Source organism: Castanea sativa, chromosome 8, assembly GCF_040712315.1.
Source record: "Castanea sativa cultivar Marrone di Chiusa Pesio chromosome 8, ASM4071231v1".
Taxonomy (NCBI): Eukaryota; Viridiplantae; Streptophyta; class Magnoliopsida; order Fagales; family Fagaceae; genus Castanea; species Castanea sativa.
The window spans coordinates 45,189,634-45,204,546 of record NC_134020.1 but is presented as its reverse complement, the minus strand read 5'-3'; the positions used below and the strand labels follow the sequence as shown (position 1 = coordinate 45,204,546).

The 14,913-nt window shown below is 33.4% G+C and overlaps 2 protein-coding genes across 3 annotated transcripts; one reads left to right on the top strand and one right to left on the bottom strand.

The window, feature by feature from the left end:
- Positions 1 to 312: 312 nt before the first annotated feature.
- LOC142606704 (alcohol-forming fatty acyl-CoA reductase-like) lies at positions 313 to 5,626 on the top strand. Of its 2 annotated transcripts, XM_075778040.1 has the most exons (10): positions 320 to 516; positions 673 to 776; positions 1,197 to 1,399; positions 1,488 to 1,588; positions 1,675 to 1,867; positions 2,256 to 2,417; positions 2,695 to 2,776; positions 2,912 to 3,178; positions 5,145 to 5,272; positions 5,360 to 5,626. In XM_075778040.1, the coding sequence occupies exons 1-10, from the start codon at positions 441 to 443 to the stop codon at positions 5,514 to 5,516; spliced, it is 1,473 nt and encodes a 490-aa protein (XP_075634155.1). In that variant the 5' UTR covers positions 320 to 440; the 3' UTR covers positions 5,517 to 5,626. The 2 variants fall into 2 exon arrangements, with proteins under 2 accessions (XP_075634156.1, XP_075634155.1); XM_075778041.1 differs by lacking the exon at positions 5,360 to 5,626 and having other exon boundaries at positions 313 to 516; positions 5,068 to 5,272.
- Positions 5,627 to 9,876: 4,250 nt separating this feature from the next.
- LOC142606411 (secreted RxLR effector protein 161-like) lies at positions 9,877 to 10,596 on the bottom strand. The gene has a single exon (XM_075777768.1). The coding sequence runs from the start codon at positions 10,594 to 10,596 to the stop codon at positions 9,877 to 9,879; it is 720 nt and encodes a 239-aa protein (XP_075633883.1).
- Between the last annotated feature and the right edge of the window lie 4,317 nt (positions 10,597 to 14,913).

Sequence of the window (14,913 nt, the reverse complement as noted above, 5' to 3'; positions counted from 1 at the left end):
GGGGCAAGATAAACATATATGAAAATGAGATTATATAAATTATTTTTGAACAACAAACAAACTGCTACTAACTACCACTATCATAGTTTTATAGTTTTCTGTACAGCCACGTAAATTAGGTGGGACAATGTGTAGACTTTGATGGTCTGTGGTTCAACCACCCTCCTCTTCTTCAGTAGAGTGATCATTCAGCAATCAAAATTTTCCAACCACCTGGATTCAACATACGAATACATGCACCTTGATTTAATAATGCAATTAATTAATAATTGTTGGAGCATTGAATACGCAGAAAAGGAAAGAAGCTTGAGAGGAAGATATCAAAACATTCTGTATAAAAAAAAGAAAGCTAAGACTCTCAAATCCGCCTTAGAAATCATCTACTTCTTGCTTGAGATCATCATCATTTACTCTCTCCCTCTCTCATTTTTTTTCCTCTCATGGAGTCTGAAGGTATACAATTTTTTGAGAATAAGACTGTTTTAGTCACTGGTGCCACAGGCTTTCTAGCGAAAGGTTCTCTCTCTTTCTCTCTCTCTCCCTCCTTGGCTCCTCTCATTTATGTATAGCACAACGTGCGTGTTTTGCTTGTTTATAATCTTGTGTGTGCATGTGTTGAAGGATGTTGGTGTTAGTGATAAGTGATAACCCTACCTGCAAAAATGCATGCAGTGTTTGTGGAGAAAATACTAAGGGTTCAACCAAATGTGAAAAGACTCTATCTTCTTGTGAGAGCTTCAGACAACGAGTCTGCTACACAACGCTTTCGTGAAGAGGTACACCAATTAAGTACTTTTTAATTCTCTGAAAATACTATTGGTTTTCAGTTTTTACATGTTACATGATCTTTTAATTTAGATTGAAATGTAAAATACACGTTTTACGTTTGGAAAAATTGTTATTTTGATCTTTAATATTTAAAAACTAAAATAGGTTTAAATAAATTATTATTATTATTACATGTGATTTTTTTTATTTATACAAGATAGAATTTCTACTCTAGTCTAATCTAAGTGTATATGTGTGTGAAACTTCCTCCTGGAAACTTGAAGCCCGGCCCTTGCCCCCCACACTCTACAAGTATTTATATCTGTGGAGTGACTATCGCACCAATAGTGTGCGGTGGTATTACATGTGGTTTAGTAACGTTCAAGGAACATTGTGTTTAATCAGTCATTTGTACTATTTATCTGTAGGTGATAGAAAAGGACATATTTAGGGTTCTAAGAAATAATTTGGGTGCAAATCTAGAATCCTTTATATTTGAAAGGGTTACTCCTATCTCTGGTGACATCAGTGACGAGAATTTTGGAATCAACGATTCTATATTAATAGAAGAGATGTGGAAAGAAATAGACATCGTCTTAAATTCTGCTGCTACAACAAACTTTGATGAAAGGTAACAAAGAACAATATTGTGGCATGGTCAAAATGATTCATATAATTAAACAATAAAACTATTTTACCTTTTCTATTCCTTTCTTTAGATATGATGTTGCATTGGGCATCAACACATATGGAGCTTTGCATGTTTTGAACTTTGCAAAGAAATGTATTAAATTGAAGGTGCTTCTCCATGTATCAACCGGTCAGTTTAGACTCGAACTCTGCCCTTATAAACTGATTTAGTTTACTTGAGCTCTCCTCAATAGACTATCGTTGTTGTTTTTACAGCTTATGTGTCTAGCGAAAAGGGGGGCAACATACTTGAGAGCCCATTACACATGGAAGACACGCCAAAGGGAACCTCAAGATTAGATATCAATGCCGAAAAAGAAGTTGTGGTGGAATACCTAGATAGATTACGAGTGCAAGGTGCCACGAATGAAGAGATCACATCCACCATGAAGGATTTGGGCATTAAAAGGTTTTTAAGAATCTTACAAAATATGTTGAACATCCTTAAATAAAATTTCTAATGACATAATAGTTGTCACCTTCATGTCAATCATATGTATTTACTAAAAAAAAAAGTTTTTGCAATAATAAATGAAGTGACTAGTGCATACAACTAAGTGTACACTCATACTACACACAACATTATTTTACAAGAAAAATCATGAGTTTAAGTCACGATTTTAAATTTTGAAATTGGGACTTAAAATTATGAGCTTTCTTGTAAATTGTAGCTTGTGTGTACTATGTGTATACTAGAATGAATGTAACAGGTAGTACTCTAAAAACAAAGTCTTTTGTAGATGATATTTTTTTTCCTTATTGTTTTAATTTGATCGTTTCTTTTAATTAATTGCAAGGGCAAAACTATATGGATGGCCAAACACCTATGTATATACGAAGGCATTGGCGGAAATGATTTTAGGACAATTTCATCAGAATCTTCCCTTGGCTATCGTACGTCCCACCATGGTAACCAGTACTTACAAAGAACCATTTTCAGGTTGGATTGAAGGTGCGAGGTAATCATAATTTGACATGGAATTATACAAGCTCACAGTTCTGAATAACTATCTTTTATTTTTTGGGCGGGTAATTGAGAAGCTAAGGTGATCAAGAAAATAAAGTGGCTCAAGTGACAATTTAGTAATAACGGCATCATTTGTGATGCTCTATGTTTATGGTTTGAAGTTTGAACCCCACTTGCCACCCACACCATCTACACTATTCTTGACTATTTTTTTTCTCCTATTTTCATGATTGATTCACGCTTTGTTAAATGGAATTCTCTTGTTACAGAACCATGGATGGTGTAATTACTGCCTACGGTAAAGGGAGATTGAAAAGCTTTCTTGGCCATCCTAATTCAATCTTAGATGTTGTGAGTTAAATTCATTCTTCACTCATTAAGCAAACACATGTAGATAAATCTATTTATCCGGCTTATATGCTTGTGTTTGCCTACATCATTATTTTCAATACAAGCTTTCAATATTGAATTTTGAAAGTCTTGCAGATACCAGCAGACATGGTGGTAAATTCTATTATTATGGCAATGGTGACTCATGCAAATAAGTCTTCTCAGATCATCTTCCATGTGGGTTCTTCATTGAGAAATCCGATAAAACTCTCTAGTCTTTCAAATTTTACCTTTCGGTACTTCACTCAAAATCCGTGGATTGATAGAAATGGAAAGTCAATCAACGTCCACAATCCGAAAATTTTTAGTAGTATTGCTAGCTTTCAAGCATACATGGATATTCGATATATACTGCCGTTGAAGGTATGCTTTTGGCTAATTACTTTTTGACCAAAATCATATACATGAAAAATGAAGTACTGTGCTTGTATGGTTCCTGTTTTTAGTAATAATTTTTTGCAAGGACGGACCTAGGATTTCAATTGAGAAGGACTAAAGAATGAATCAATTTTTTTTTTTTAATGAAAATCTCAACTAGCATGCATTTAGTATAACCAAATAAAAGCAAATGAAACAACACAAAATAATCCTTTATTAATACAATGCAATGTAGTTGTCTATCAATATATAACTTGACACCCTTCAAAACTCAGCCAAAATGGGTAAATTCCGCTTATTGGAAAATGATTTAGCAAAATGTTTATGTTTTGAAACTATCTAATAAAATATCCTTATTTTTGGAACTCAATTTTAACAAAATTGAGTTACAAGTGGAACTCAACATTACTAATGTTGAATTTTATGCATATTTTGTCTCTTGAATTTTTTGGAAAATTTAAGAGGAACTTGATAATGCTAATGTCGAGTTCTACATAAAAAATATACATAGAACTTGATTTTAAAAATATCGAATTTTACACATAACTTGATTTTTTAAAATCAAGTTCCAAAACATGAGCATTTTGCTAAATTGTTTTCCAATAAGGGACATTTACCTATTTTGGCCTAAAAACTCATTTGTTGTGGTTGACTTTCTCATAATTCACAAATCAAATAAATTTTATGTTTATTATCTCACTATATATGTCCAATAATTTCCTAACAAAAAGACTAGTTGTTGTTGCCAAGTAAAAAAATAAAGGAAAAAAAAAAATACAATGTGAGAAGTCAATTTAGTAAGCCTAAAAATCCCATAGTTCTCAATTAGCAAACACAAATTACAAACCACTCAATGAATTAGATAAGACAAATGCACAAAAAGAACTATAGATTTAAGCTATTAAGTTAAAAAATAATGTATCAAATCCACCTAATGACAATCACTAAATATAAATTTATAATAGCCCGTTATGTAATTACCTAATTGTGCCTATATGTGCACTGGCCATTGAACAAAGTGGCGTGTGAGTGTGAAATTTTTATTCTAAATTTTTACTTACGTCAGCAAGTCAAAACAACCCCACTAGCGTGTCTGTAGACTGTTGATGAGATAAAAGGTTTTTTTTAAGGGTTAAAAAAATGGGCCAATGGTCAACTTTTTGTTGTTGTTGCGGTTGTTTGGGCTAATTTTTAGTGTTGGGGGCAAGAAGAATTTTCTTGGACCCAAATGATAAATCTCATAAAACTGGATATTTATTCAATTTATGTTAGAAAATTTCAAACCCACCTATTTATCTGACCACGAGTCACTCCGTAAAGTCAAACAAGTTGGATTTGATCGTGTTAATCTAAAATTCAACATTTAAAATACCATTTCTCTAAATATTACTAAAAACTTTTATACTAAACTAAACAGTATCTTAATACAGAAATAGAGAAACACTCATTTTTATTTTAAAAAGTATTCTTTTGTGCAAAGAAAATTAATAATTTGGATATTTTAGTAATTTAGTTTTAAAGACACAAACCTTTTCCTAACCTAAACGGATTTAAAAATTTCAATCCAAACACACTTCAAAAAAAAAAAATCCTAAAATCTTACTACTAAGCACAAGTTGATTTGATAAACCCACCAAACTAGACCCACTGTTATCCTTGGCTACAACTCTACGCTAAAAATTCTCATAAAGCCCATTTGGCTATATTGAAAAAGTGACAAAAAGGTTTCAAAAAAATTGCAACTAAGTTTTTAAGATTACTAGTCTCCCTTCCCTTCCCTTTTTATTTTATTCTTGCAACAAAAGAAAAATTAGCATTTCCTTTCAAAGTTTCCTTTGAATCAGACACTAAGCATGCACTATCATAATTCACAGGAAAAAACGTCCCCTCGATGTATGTATTCTCTACACTATAATATCACTATTTTTATTTCTAACAATATTTTTTGAAGGTGTTATGGTTAGCAAATCTGGTGCTTTGCCAGTATTATCGGGACATATATATTAATCTTAACCGGAAGGTCAGAGTAGTGATGCGATTGGTTGACCTCTACAAACCATATGTATTTTTCACAGGCAGGTTGGTATTGTTTGTTGTAATGATTAATTTTTCAATTGTGTTCTCAATGTATCCACTGATAATAGTAAGCTTTTGTTTTCCATACAGCTTTAATGACTCTAACACAGAAAAGCTAAGAGTGGCGATTAGAGAGAGTGATGTCGATGTAAATTTGTTTTACTTTGACCCAAGGTGCATTGACTGGGAAGACTACATTATGAACACTCACATTCCTGGTCTGACAAAGTACTCAATGAAGCCATAACTTTGAGAGATAGTTTGTTTTTATTTCGCAAAATGTTGTGTGATTTGAAATTTCATTCATCAATAAGGCAATAGCAACCTACCTAGCTAGTTACCATTCTGTTTAGAATTTTACTTGGAGTGAATTAGTTTTCAGAAATTAAATATGTAAGAAATAAATGAATAGATGTGAGGAGCTAAATAAATGTATGTTACAAATTAATAAAGTGTGAAAAGGGAGTTAAAAAGGGTTGTATTTAGAGTATACATACCCATTTGTAACCAACAGGGGAAAGAATTCTCTTCTTGTTATTCATTCTCCCTTCAGTATTCTATAGTGAATGTTTGAGATTGTTTAGATGCATGAGTAAGTCAACCAACTTGTAATGAAGCGAATTTTGAGTGAAAATGCTTATGGTGGGAATCGAAATTGTTAACCCGATTGTCTCTTTAATTTTCTTGGCTTACCAAAGAAAACTTCGATAATTGGGGTTTCTAACTGAAAGACTCAACTCATATTCCAAAATGCATAGAAATTACTGGGAAAATTGTCCGTATAGTTAAGATCAATAAAACCTTTGACCCCAAATCAGAAATAGTCCTTGCAAAAGGCTTAAAAGAATGATCAATGAGCCCTAATGCTTAGGCGAAAATGGGCTTTTTTCCTTTTTGCGAAAAAAAATCAGCAAGTTGCCCCATTTTCCAAACTAATTAGGGAAATATCCTTCTTTTGAAACTTGATTTTCTCAAAATTGAGTTAAGCCCGATAGCAACATTTTAAGGAGCTTATAACGACATTTTAAGGAGCCTATAGTGGCATTTTGGAACTCGAGTTTCATGAAATTGAGTTATAGGTAAAAAAAAGAAAAATTTACCTATAACTCGATTTCATGGAACTCGAGTTACAAAACGTCGCTATAGGTTCCTTAAAATGTCGCTATAAGCTCCTTAAAACGTCGCTATAGGGCTCCAGAATTTTTTTTTTTTTAAAACTTAATTTTGAGAAAATTGAGTTTCATATGAGGGACATTTTCCTAATTAGATTGGGAAATGGGGCATTTGCCCCCTTTTTTTTTTGCGCGAAATGGGCATTTGCCCATTTTCGCCCTAATGCTTAACTATAAGGTTTTTGATGAAACCACGTTCGAGAAATTTGTAAATGATATTGTCTTATCAAGCATGAGAGATCCTTCATAACTCTCTCAAAGGTGTTGATAATGTGACAAAACTCCACCTTTAAACGTTTACAGGTGAATTTGAACCTTTAGAATATGAATTAGTTTCATGTTATTTTCAAAGAGTATTGGGTTTTCTATATCATTAAAAAGGATATGGTGAGAATTTGGATGATGATGTTGTAGTACAAACAATACGCAGGTCAATAGTTTCAAATGTTGGCTATATCGTTGTGGTATCTTTGTTTATTGGCAATGTTAGAATTTAGATACATCTTGGACTTCAAAAATGATTAATGCCACTTATGAAAGATTTTTTTTTTTTTTTTTTTGAGAAGGAACACTATAATTTTATTTATAAAGCCAAAGCGGCATGAGTTATAGTGGACAGGTGTGGAGGAACATCCTCCATCCACACCTTATACTCGCTAATATGTCAAAATCTCACAATATTTTTGCAACAAGTGAGATATCAAATTACCATAGGTCAAAATTATAAAAAAAAGAAAAGAAAAGAAAAGAATATATACACACACACACACTTGAACCTACCACAATTTGGAAAGTCAATATTGTATCAGTACCGAAAAAATATACTATATTGACTATTAAACCAATATTGGTAATCTTTTAAAATGTACTAGATGAAATATCGGGCTGCACCAACCCGTATTGGTTGTACCATGATGTCTTGAGTGTTATGAAAAATATAACAAAAAAATTTAAAAGATGTAAATAAATTGAAAAAATATTGTGAAAAAACATGTTATTTAAGCTAAATATTAGATTAATGTACTTAAAATATATTTGGGCTTGTAAGCTATGTGGATTTAAAAATTTTGTTAATAAACATAAAAATTAGCAAATTCATACTTACAAAAATAAATACAAACATATATGTTTGTTTGTTTAGACCCCTTAAAACTATATTAGTTTAACCTACTAAACTAGCCAAGTAGTTACTTAGGTTAATTATGAGATTTAGGTTAAACACATATGCGGAAAAATAAAGAAGACAACGATATGATTACCCAGGAAAACTAATGAAACTAACCATTTTAAGGTAAAAACCTGGGGAGGATTGAACCTAGCTATCCTCAAGGTAAACAAATCCACTATGAGAGAATGAAAGATTACAATAGATTTAAACTATAAATCTAAAGCTACCTCAAGTAGGACTTACTAACACGACCATGTGTAGCTCCGACTCCACGAACTCTTCTATCTTGGATTTTCTAAATACAAACTCCTCGTTTGTGACTTTGAGATCCCACTCAAAGGCTTCAAATCACTATCAGTAATAGATCTTTATGCAGTAACTTGTTTCCACCAGTTCTTGATTGTAGATCTCGTTTTGGTAGATGCTTGTAGAGTTAGAAGGTATAGTTTTCTCTCAAATCTCATAGGAGTAATTCGCAAGTCTTCCAAGGGCTTCTAAAACGTAATTAGGGTTTTCCTTTTATACTTTTTAGTGTTAAACTGAAACCCTAAACATTTTCATAGGCTTGGGCCTGATTTGAATTCTGCAGAATTGACTTATCTGCGATTTTCGATTAGCCGAGCTTCACAAAACTTGAGCACTCCTTTCTGTAGCTTGAATGTTCTTGAATGTTGATTTGTACAATCTTGAGCAATAACACCTAATCTAGACATGTTTTTGTTCTTGGTTTGCTAACATACACAAAATAAGAATCTAAACATTTAATCCTAAATATATAGAACCTAATAATCTCCCCCTTTGGCAATCTGTGACAAAACATACATAAAAATGATTTGCTCAACTCAAGAACTCTCCTAGAATTTTCTAGTCATTATGATCAAAATATGTGACATCATAATCAAGATCGTTTATTTAAATACTATAAACAACTTGTTAGGACATATGTGTTTCACTTGTTTAGAACATTTGTCATTCATTATTTATGTAATTGGCTAATCCTTTGTCAAAACGCACTTTACTTGTAATTGGGTAGATTTAGGATGAGGTTAATGCTTCAAGAAACAAGGTTTCAAGATCAAGTGTTAAAGCCATGCAAGTCTGTCCAAGAAACAAGTTGAGAAGTGCTTTTCATTAAAGCTCGACAGTTGGTTCGACAGCTACATCTATCGAGCTTTAAGAAGCTGTTCTAGCCCCGAGGCTTAACAGCACCTCGACAGCTCTAGCTGTCGAGATTTAAGAAAAACAGATTCCTAGTTTTGTTTTAACTCTAATCCGTGGATGTGTCTTTAGGCTTTCTTTTCTCCTAACCCTAGACATATAAAAGGATTATTTTGAGGGCCGTCAAAGTGTGGCAAGTTGCACAAGCATTGAGAATTCCTTGTTCATGCAAATTGTAACTTAAGACGAAGTTCTTGCCCTAGTTCATCTCTCTTGTGAAGAAGTTGCTGTGTCTTTGCACCGTAGGGTTTTGTAACCAAGCATCTTCTTGATCTTCATCGTTTGGATGAATTGAAGAACTTTGCAGCCAACAAATCTTCTCTAGTTGGTGATTGAAGTCGCGTACTGGGATCCGCGCAATTGGTTAGTCACGTACTTAGGAGCCATGCATCAAAAGGAGAAATTGTCACTACAGAACAAGTCCAATTGGGTATTGGGGTAAGGGTTCAACTGTAGGTTGCTAAGGTACTTGGGATTCCTTTACTTGTAACCGTTTGTTGTGATAATAGTGGAGTTTTGAGAGTGGTGACCTTAAAATCACCTGGTGGAGTTTTTGCCGTGTAGGTTTTCCCCATTTGTAAACAAATCACCGTGTTATTTATTTTTCGCTGCATACTTTAGTTTATTGGTGATTTGTTTGTGCTACCACGCTTTGCATGTTAAATTGGTTAATTAATTGAACTTGGCTAATTAATTAATTAATCCATCACAAGGGGTCAATACGTTTTTGGCCTATCACAACTCACACAATTAAGCACTACATAGCACAAACTAAAAAAGTATAGAAAATAGCTCATCAAAGCTAAACAAGGTACACTGTCATATAACGTAAATTTCATAGGTCATCCTTATGAATACACATTTAGTGGTGTGCAATACACAAATTTTTTTTTTTGTTGAAATTTTCTATTTTTTTTATAAATAAAACATAAAAACATTCTAATCAACCCTAGAATGAAATGCAAAAAAAAAAAAAAAAATCCTAAGCAAAAACATTTTAGTCCAAAGAAATGAGAGATATAGCACGAGGACCATGTATTTAGGATAACCTAGGGATATGTGATAACGCCAATCACTTGATGAAGAGACTTAAATTTACTTCTATCAAGAGATTTGGTAAAGATGTTAGCATTCTGATGCTTAGTATGGATATATTCAAGAGCAACATTTTTTCTCTCCACAAGATCTCTAATAAAGTGATATTTAATCTCTATGTGTTTAGTCCTAGAGTGTTGAACTGGATTCTTAGAGATAACAATAGCACTCGAGTTATCACAATACACAATTATAGTATCCTGTGATATGCCATAATCACCTAACGACTTTTTCATCCATAGAAGCTGTGAGCGAAAACTTCCTGTAGCAATACATTTGGCTTCTACAGTTGACAAAAAGACTGAACTTTGTTTCTTGCTCATCCAAGCAACTAAATTTGTTCCAACATAAAAACACCATCTAGTAGGGGTTTTTTTATCATCAGCATTTCCAATCCAATCAGCATCAGAATATCTAACAAGGGACACATTTGACTCTTTGCTAAAGAACAAACCAAAATCACTAGTCCCATTCACATATTTAATTATTCTTTTAACAACAGTTAAATGTGATATTTTAGGATTAGCTTGAAATTTAGCACGAACACCAACACTAAAAGATATATTAGAATGACTAGCAGTAAGATACAACAAACAACCAATCATGCTTCTATGTAAAGTAATGTCAACAAGATGACCTGATGGATCAATCCCCAATTTTGTGCTAGTGACCATTGGTGTTCTAGCATATTATGCATTCTCCAATCCAAATCTCTTTACAAGATTTTTGGCATATTTTGCTTGGTTGATGTAGATTCCTTTGTCAGTTTGCTTTACTTGAAGTCCTAAGAAGTAGGTAAGTCCGCCCACCATGCTCATCTCCTTCTTCATTTCATTAGCAAAAGACTTGGCAAGATTTTCATTAGTAAAGCCAAAGACAATATCATCCACATAGACTTGTGCCACAACAAAATGTTTCTTATCTTTCTAAATAAAAAGAGTATTATCTGCATTTCCTCTTTTAAATTCATTTTATGTAAGATAAGAAATTAGCCTGTCATACCAAATTCCTTGTGGTCTAGGAACCAATTCCCACACATCATTCCAAACAAATTGATGAAGTTCTTCATGCATGGAGTTTATCCAATTAGAATCTTCAAGATGTTCATAAACTTTCTTGGGTTCTATTTGAAACAAATAACAAGAGTGAGTGATTACATTTAATGCTTTTGATCTTAGCCACATATTATCATTTAAGCTTCCCAAGATGTTGAAAATAGGGTGATTTAACTTAACCCAGCAAATGGACCTTTTACCAACAATGTTGATGTGCTGGTCTGCCCAATAAGAGTACTTCCCTCACCTTGTTCTTGTATCCTTTAAAGAACAAGTGTTGTAGGTTCTAACACTGTATCATTTAGAATTTGTAATTCTTGGTCATCAGGCCTACTGACATACTCCTTGGGTAGAGTGTCTTCACTATCAGTGTGATAGTTTTGGGTTTCTTGAATCACTTTAAAATAATCTTTAGTACTCTGTTCATCATTTATCACCACATTTGCTGATTCCATCACTGTTTTGGTACTAAGATTGTACACTCTATAAGCTTTGCTTGATGTAGAGTAGCCAAGAAAGATCCCTTTATCACTTTTAGCATCAAACTTCTCAAGATTCTCACGATCTTGAAGAATGTAGCACTCACTACCAAATATTTTGAAGTATTTCACTATAGGCTTTTTCCCTCTCCAGAGTTCATATCAAGTTTTCTTGGTATCGGGTTGAAAGAATACTTTGTTTAGAATGTGACATTCAGTGTTTAGAGCTTCTCCCCATAATGACTTGGTCATGCTTTTGTTATTCAACATGACTCTAGCCATTTCTTGAATCACTCTATTCTTCCTTTCCACTACTCCATGCAGCTGAGGTGTCAGAGAATTCTTACTTAGTTCCTTGATCATTGCAAAATGAACTGAGCTTAGAGTTTTGAAACTCTCTTCCATGATCACTTTTGATGCAAGCAACCATAGCATTCTTCTTAACTTGAAGTTTTTTGTATAAAATATCATCTTTTCAAGTGCTTCAGATTTATCTCTTAGAAGAATTACCCAAGTGAATAGAGTGAAGTCATCTACCACAACTAATAAGACTTCATCCCTCCTTTACTTTGAAATCTGGTTGGGCCCATTAGATCAATGTGTAGTAACTCTAATGATTTGGAAGTCTAAACCTCACTAATTGTTGGATGTTGAGATTTCACTTGCTTACCAACTTGACATGGTCCATAGACACTTTTATCTATCTTCTCGAATTTTGGTAAACCTAAAATTGCCTCACAGTTAGAGATCTTTTCAATTTTTTTGTGACTAGCATGTCCTAACCGTTGATGCCATAAGTCCACTTGATTGATCTTCATACTATAGCACTTGTGATTGATGCCTGGCATTATGCCATAGTAGTTATCAGTAGTCCTTATTCCAACAAAGATGCAGTCACCTACGTCATCCAGTATCTCACATTCATACTTGGTGAATAGTGCATTCAGTCCATTATCACAAATTTGACTGATACTCAGTAGATTTGCCTTTAACCTATCCACATGCGACACATCTTCAAAGACTGGTAACCCGGGTATATCTATTGTGCCAATGCCATGAATGACTAATTTGCTTCCATCTCCAAATGTGACAATTCCTATCTTTCCTTCAGAAAGGGTCTTGAACAAAGCTTTGTTACCTGTCATGTGCCTAGAACAACCACTATCCAAATACCACAAACAAGTATCACGTACTTTTAAGGTAGGTAGAGCAATATAACAGACATAATTATTACAACTAGTAGTTATACCAAGGTATTTAAGAATAGGATTAGCACAATTCGTTAGCCTTACAGTCCAAGATAAAAAAGATTAAATTTTCAATCTAATTGAATTGAAAGGAAAGAAATGAGAATCCACAATAGTCGGAGTCAAGGATCAACTCAAGCTAAAGCTACCTAATCAAGAGCTAACCTCACTCTAATACCACTTGTTTGTTTGTTTAAACCACTTAAAACTAGATTAGTTTAACCTATTGAATTAGCCAAGTAGTTACTTAGGTTAATTATGAGATCTAGGTTAAACACATATAATTATATCATATAGTGCAGAAAATAAAGAAGACAATGATATGATTACCTAGGAAAACCAATGAAACCAGCTATTTCAAGGTAAAAACCTAGAGAGGATTTAACCTAGCTATCCTCAAGGTAAAAAATTCACTATGATAGAATGGAAGATGACAATAGATTTAAACCCTAAATCTAAAACTACCTCAAGTAAGACTTACTAACACGACCACGTGTAGCTCCGACCCCACGGACTGTTCTATCTTGGATTTACTAAAACCAAACTTCCCGTTTGTGACTTTGAGATATCACCCAAAGGTTTCAAACTGCCATCAGTAGTAGATCTTTATGCAGTAACTTGTTCCCACGAGTTCTTGATTGTAGATCTTGTTTTGGTAGACACTTGTAGAGTTAGAAAGTACAGTAAACTCTCAAATCTCATAGGAGTAACTCACAAGTCTTTCAAGGGCTTCTAAAACATAATTATGGTTTTCCTTTTATACCTTTCAATGTTGGACTAAAACCCTAAATGCTTTTGCGGGCTTAAGCCTAATTTAAATTCTACAGAACTGACTTATCTGCGATTTTCGATCGGTTGAGTGTAATTTTCGATCGGTCGAGCTTCACAGAATTTGAACTCTCCTTTCTACAACTTTAATGTTCTTGAATCTTGATTTGTACAATCTTGAGCTATGTCTAACCCCTAATCTAGACATGTTTTTGTTCACGGTTTGCCAACATACACAAAATAAGAATCAAAACATTTAATCCTAAATATTTAGAACCTAACAATATAAATAGCGGTAATCCCGAAATAGAACATTTGTATCAACTAGAATTGAAATATTTTATTCCCTTGGCCAAATCGAAACTACCTATGATATGAAATTGACTCCCTTGGCCATAACTCAAAACGAAGATGTTGTGAAAAATGTTGTAAGATTTTGTTATGCCTATAGATTTTTTCCAAACTATTAATTATATATTCAACACAAAATATATGTAGTCTTCTTCTTGAAATTTCACATATAAAGATATACATACATACATACATACATACATACATACATACATACATACATACATATATATATATATATATATATATATATAGTTGGGTTCACATTACACCTGGTGTGACTCTAAGTGATATTACACCACTCAATAACTTATTATTAGATACGAATTCCGACAAATCTACCATTGGATTACATTATATTCATATTCTCTCCATGCTCACAAAATTTCATGGTGATCAAAGATTAATAGTCATGTTATCAATTAATTGTTTAAATTCAAGATTTTGTAGTTTATATTTATTCATAAAAGATGAGTTTATGGATCACATGGTAAATAACATCCGATTGGCATGAAAATTGTTATGCATGTTAAGCCCATATAGAACATGTAATTCAACGGTGAGATTCTTAAAATATGCCAGAATAAGGAGTTTGAGCAGTGAAGGTCGCAGCGGGAAAGGTAGGAATAAAGAGGAAAGTACTTCGCCTAGCATTCCTTCCATCTTGAGAATAATAGTCTAGCTCTACCCATAGTTCCAAAGTCAAGTTATGATGCCAGTAAGCTTGTTGAAAGCCAAGATAGCAGATTTCATTGCAAAGCTATCAACAATTTAATAACAAGTTTTTGGGTAATATAACTGATAGACCTAGTAAATATCAGTCCAGACGAGCCCATCAAGTACCATCGTCCATCCCACCTCAGCATGGACGATGGTAGAAGCACTATAAAGAGCAGCATTCAATGCCTCAGACAACCAATCGGCCAAGAAGACCGTTGGAGACCCATCAAAGCCCACATTGAATGAGCCTAGAGGCGTTACAAAAGAAGCGATTATACCACCATGAATAGCGTACAATGGCTAGAAAGAATGAGAATGTATATAAGACACATCTCAGAGCCAAAGAAGGTACATACATACACACTCGCTGA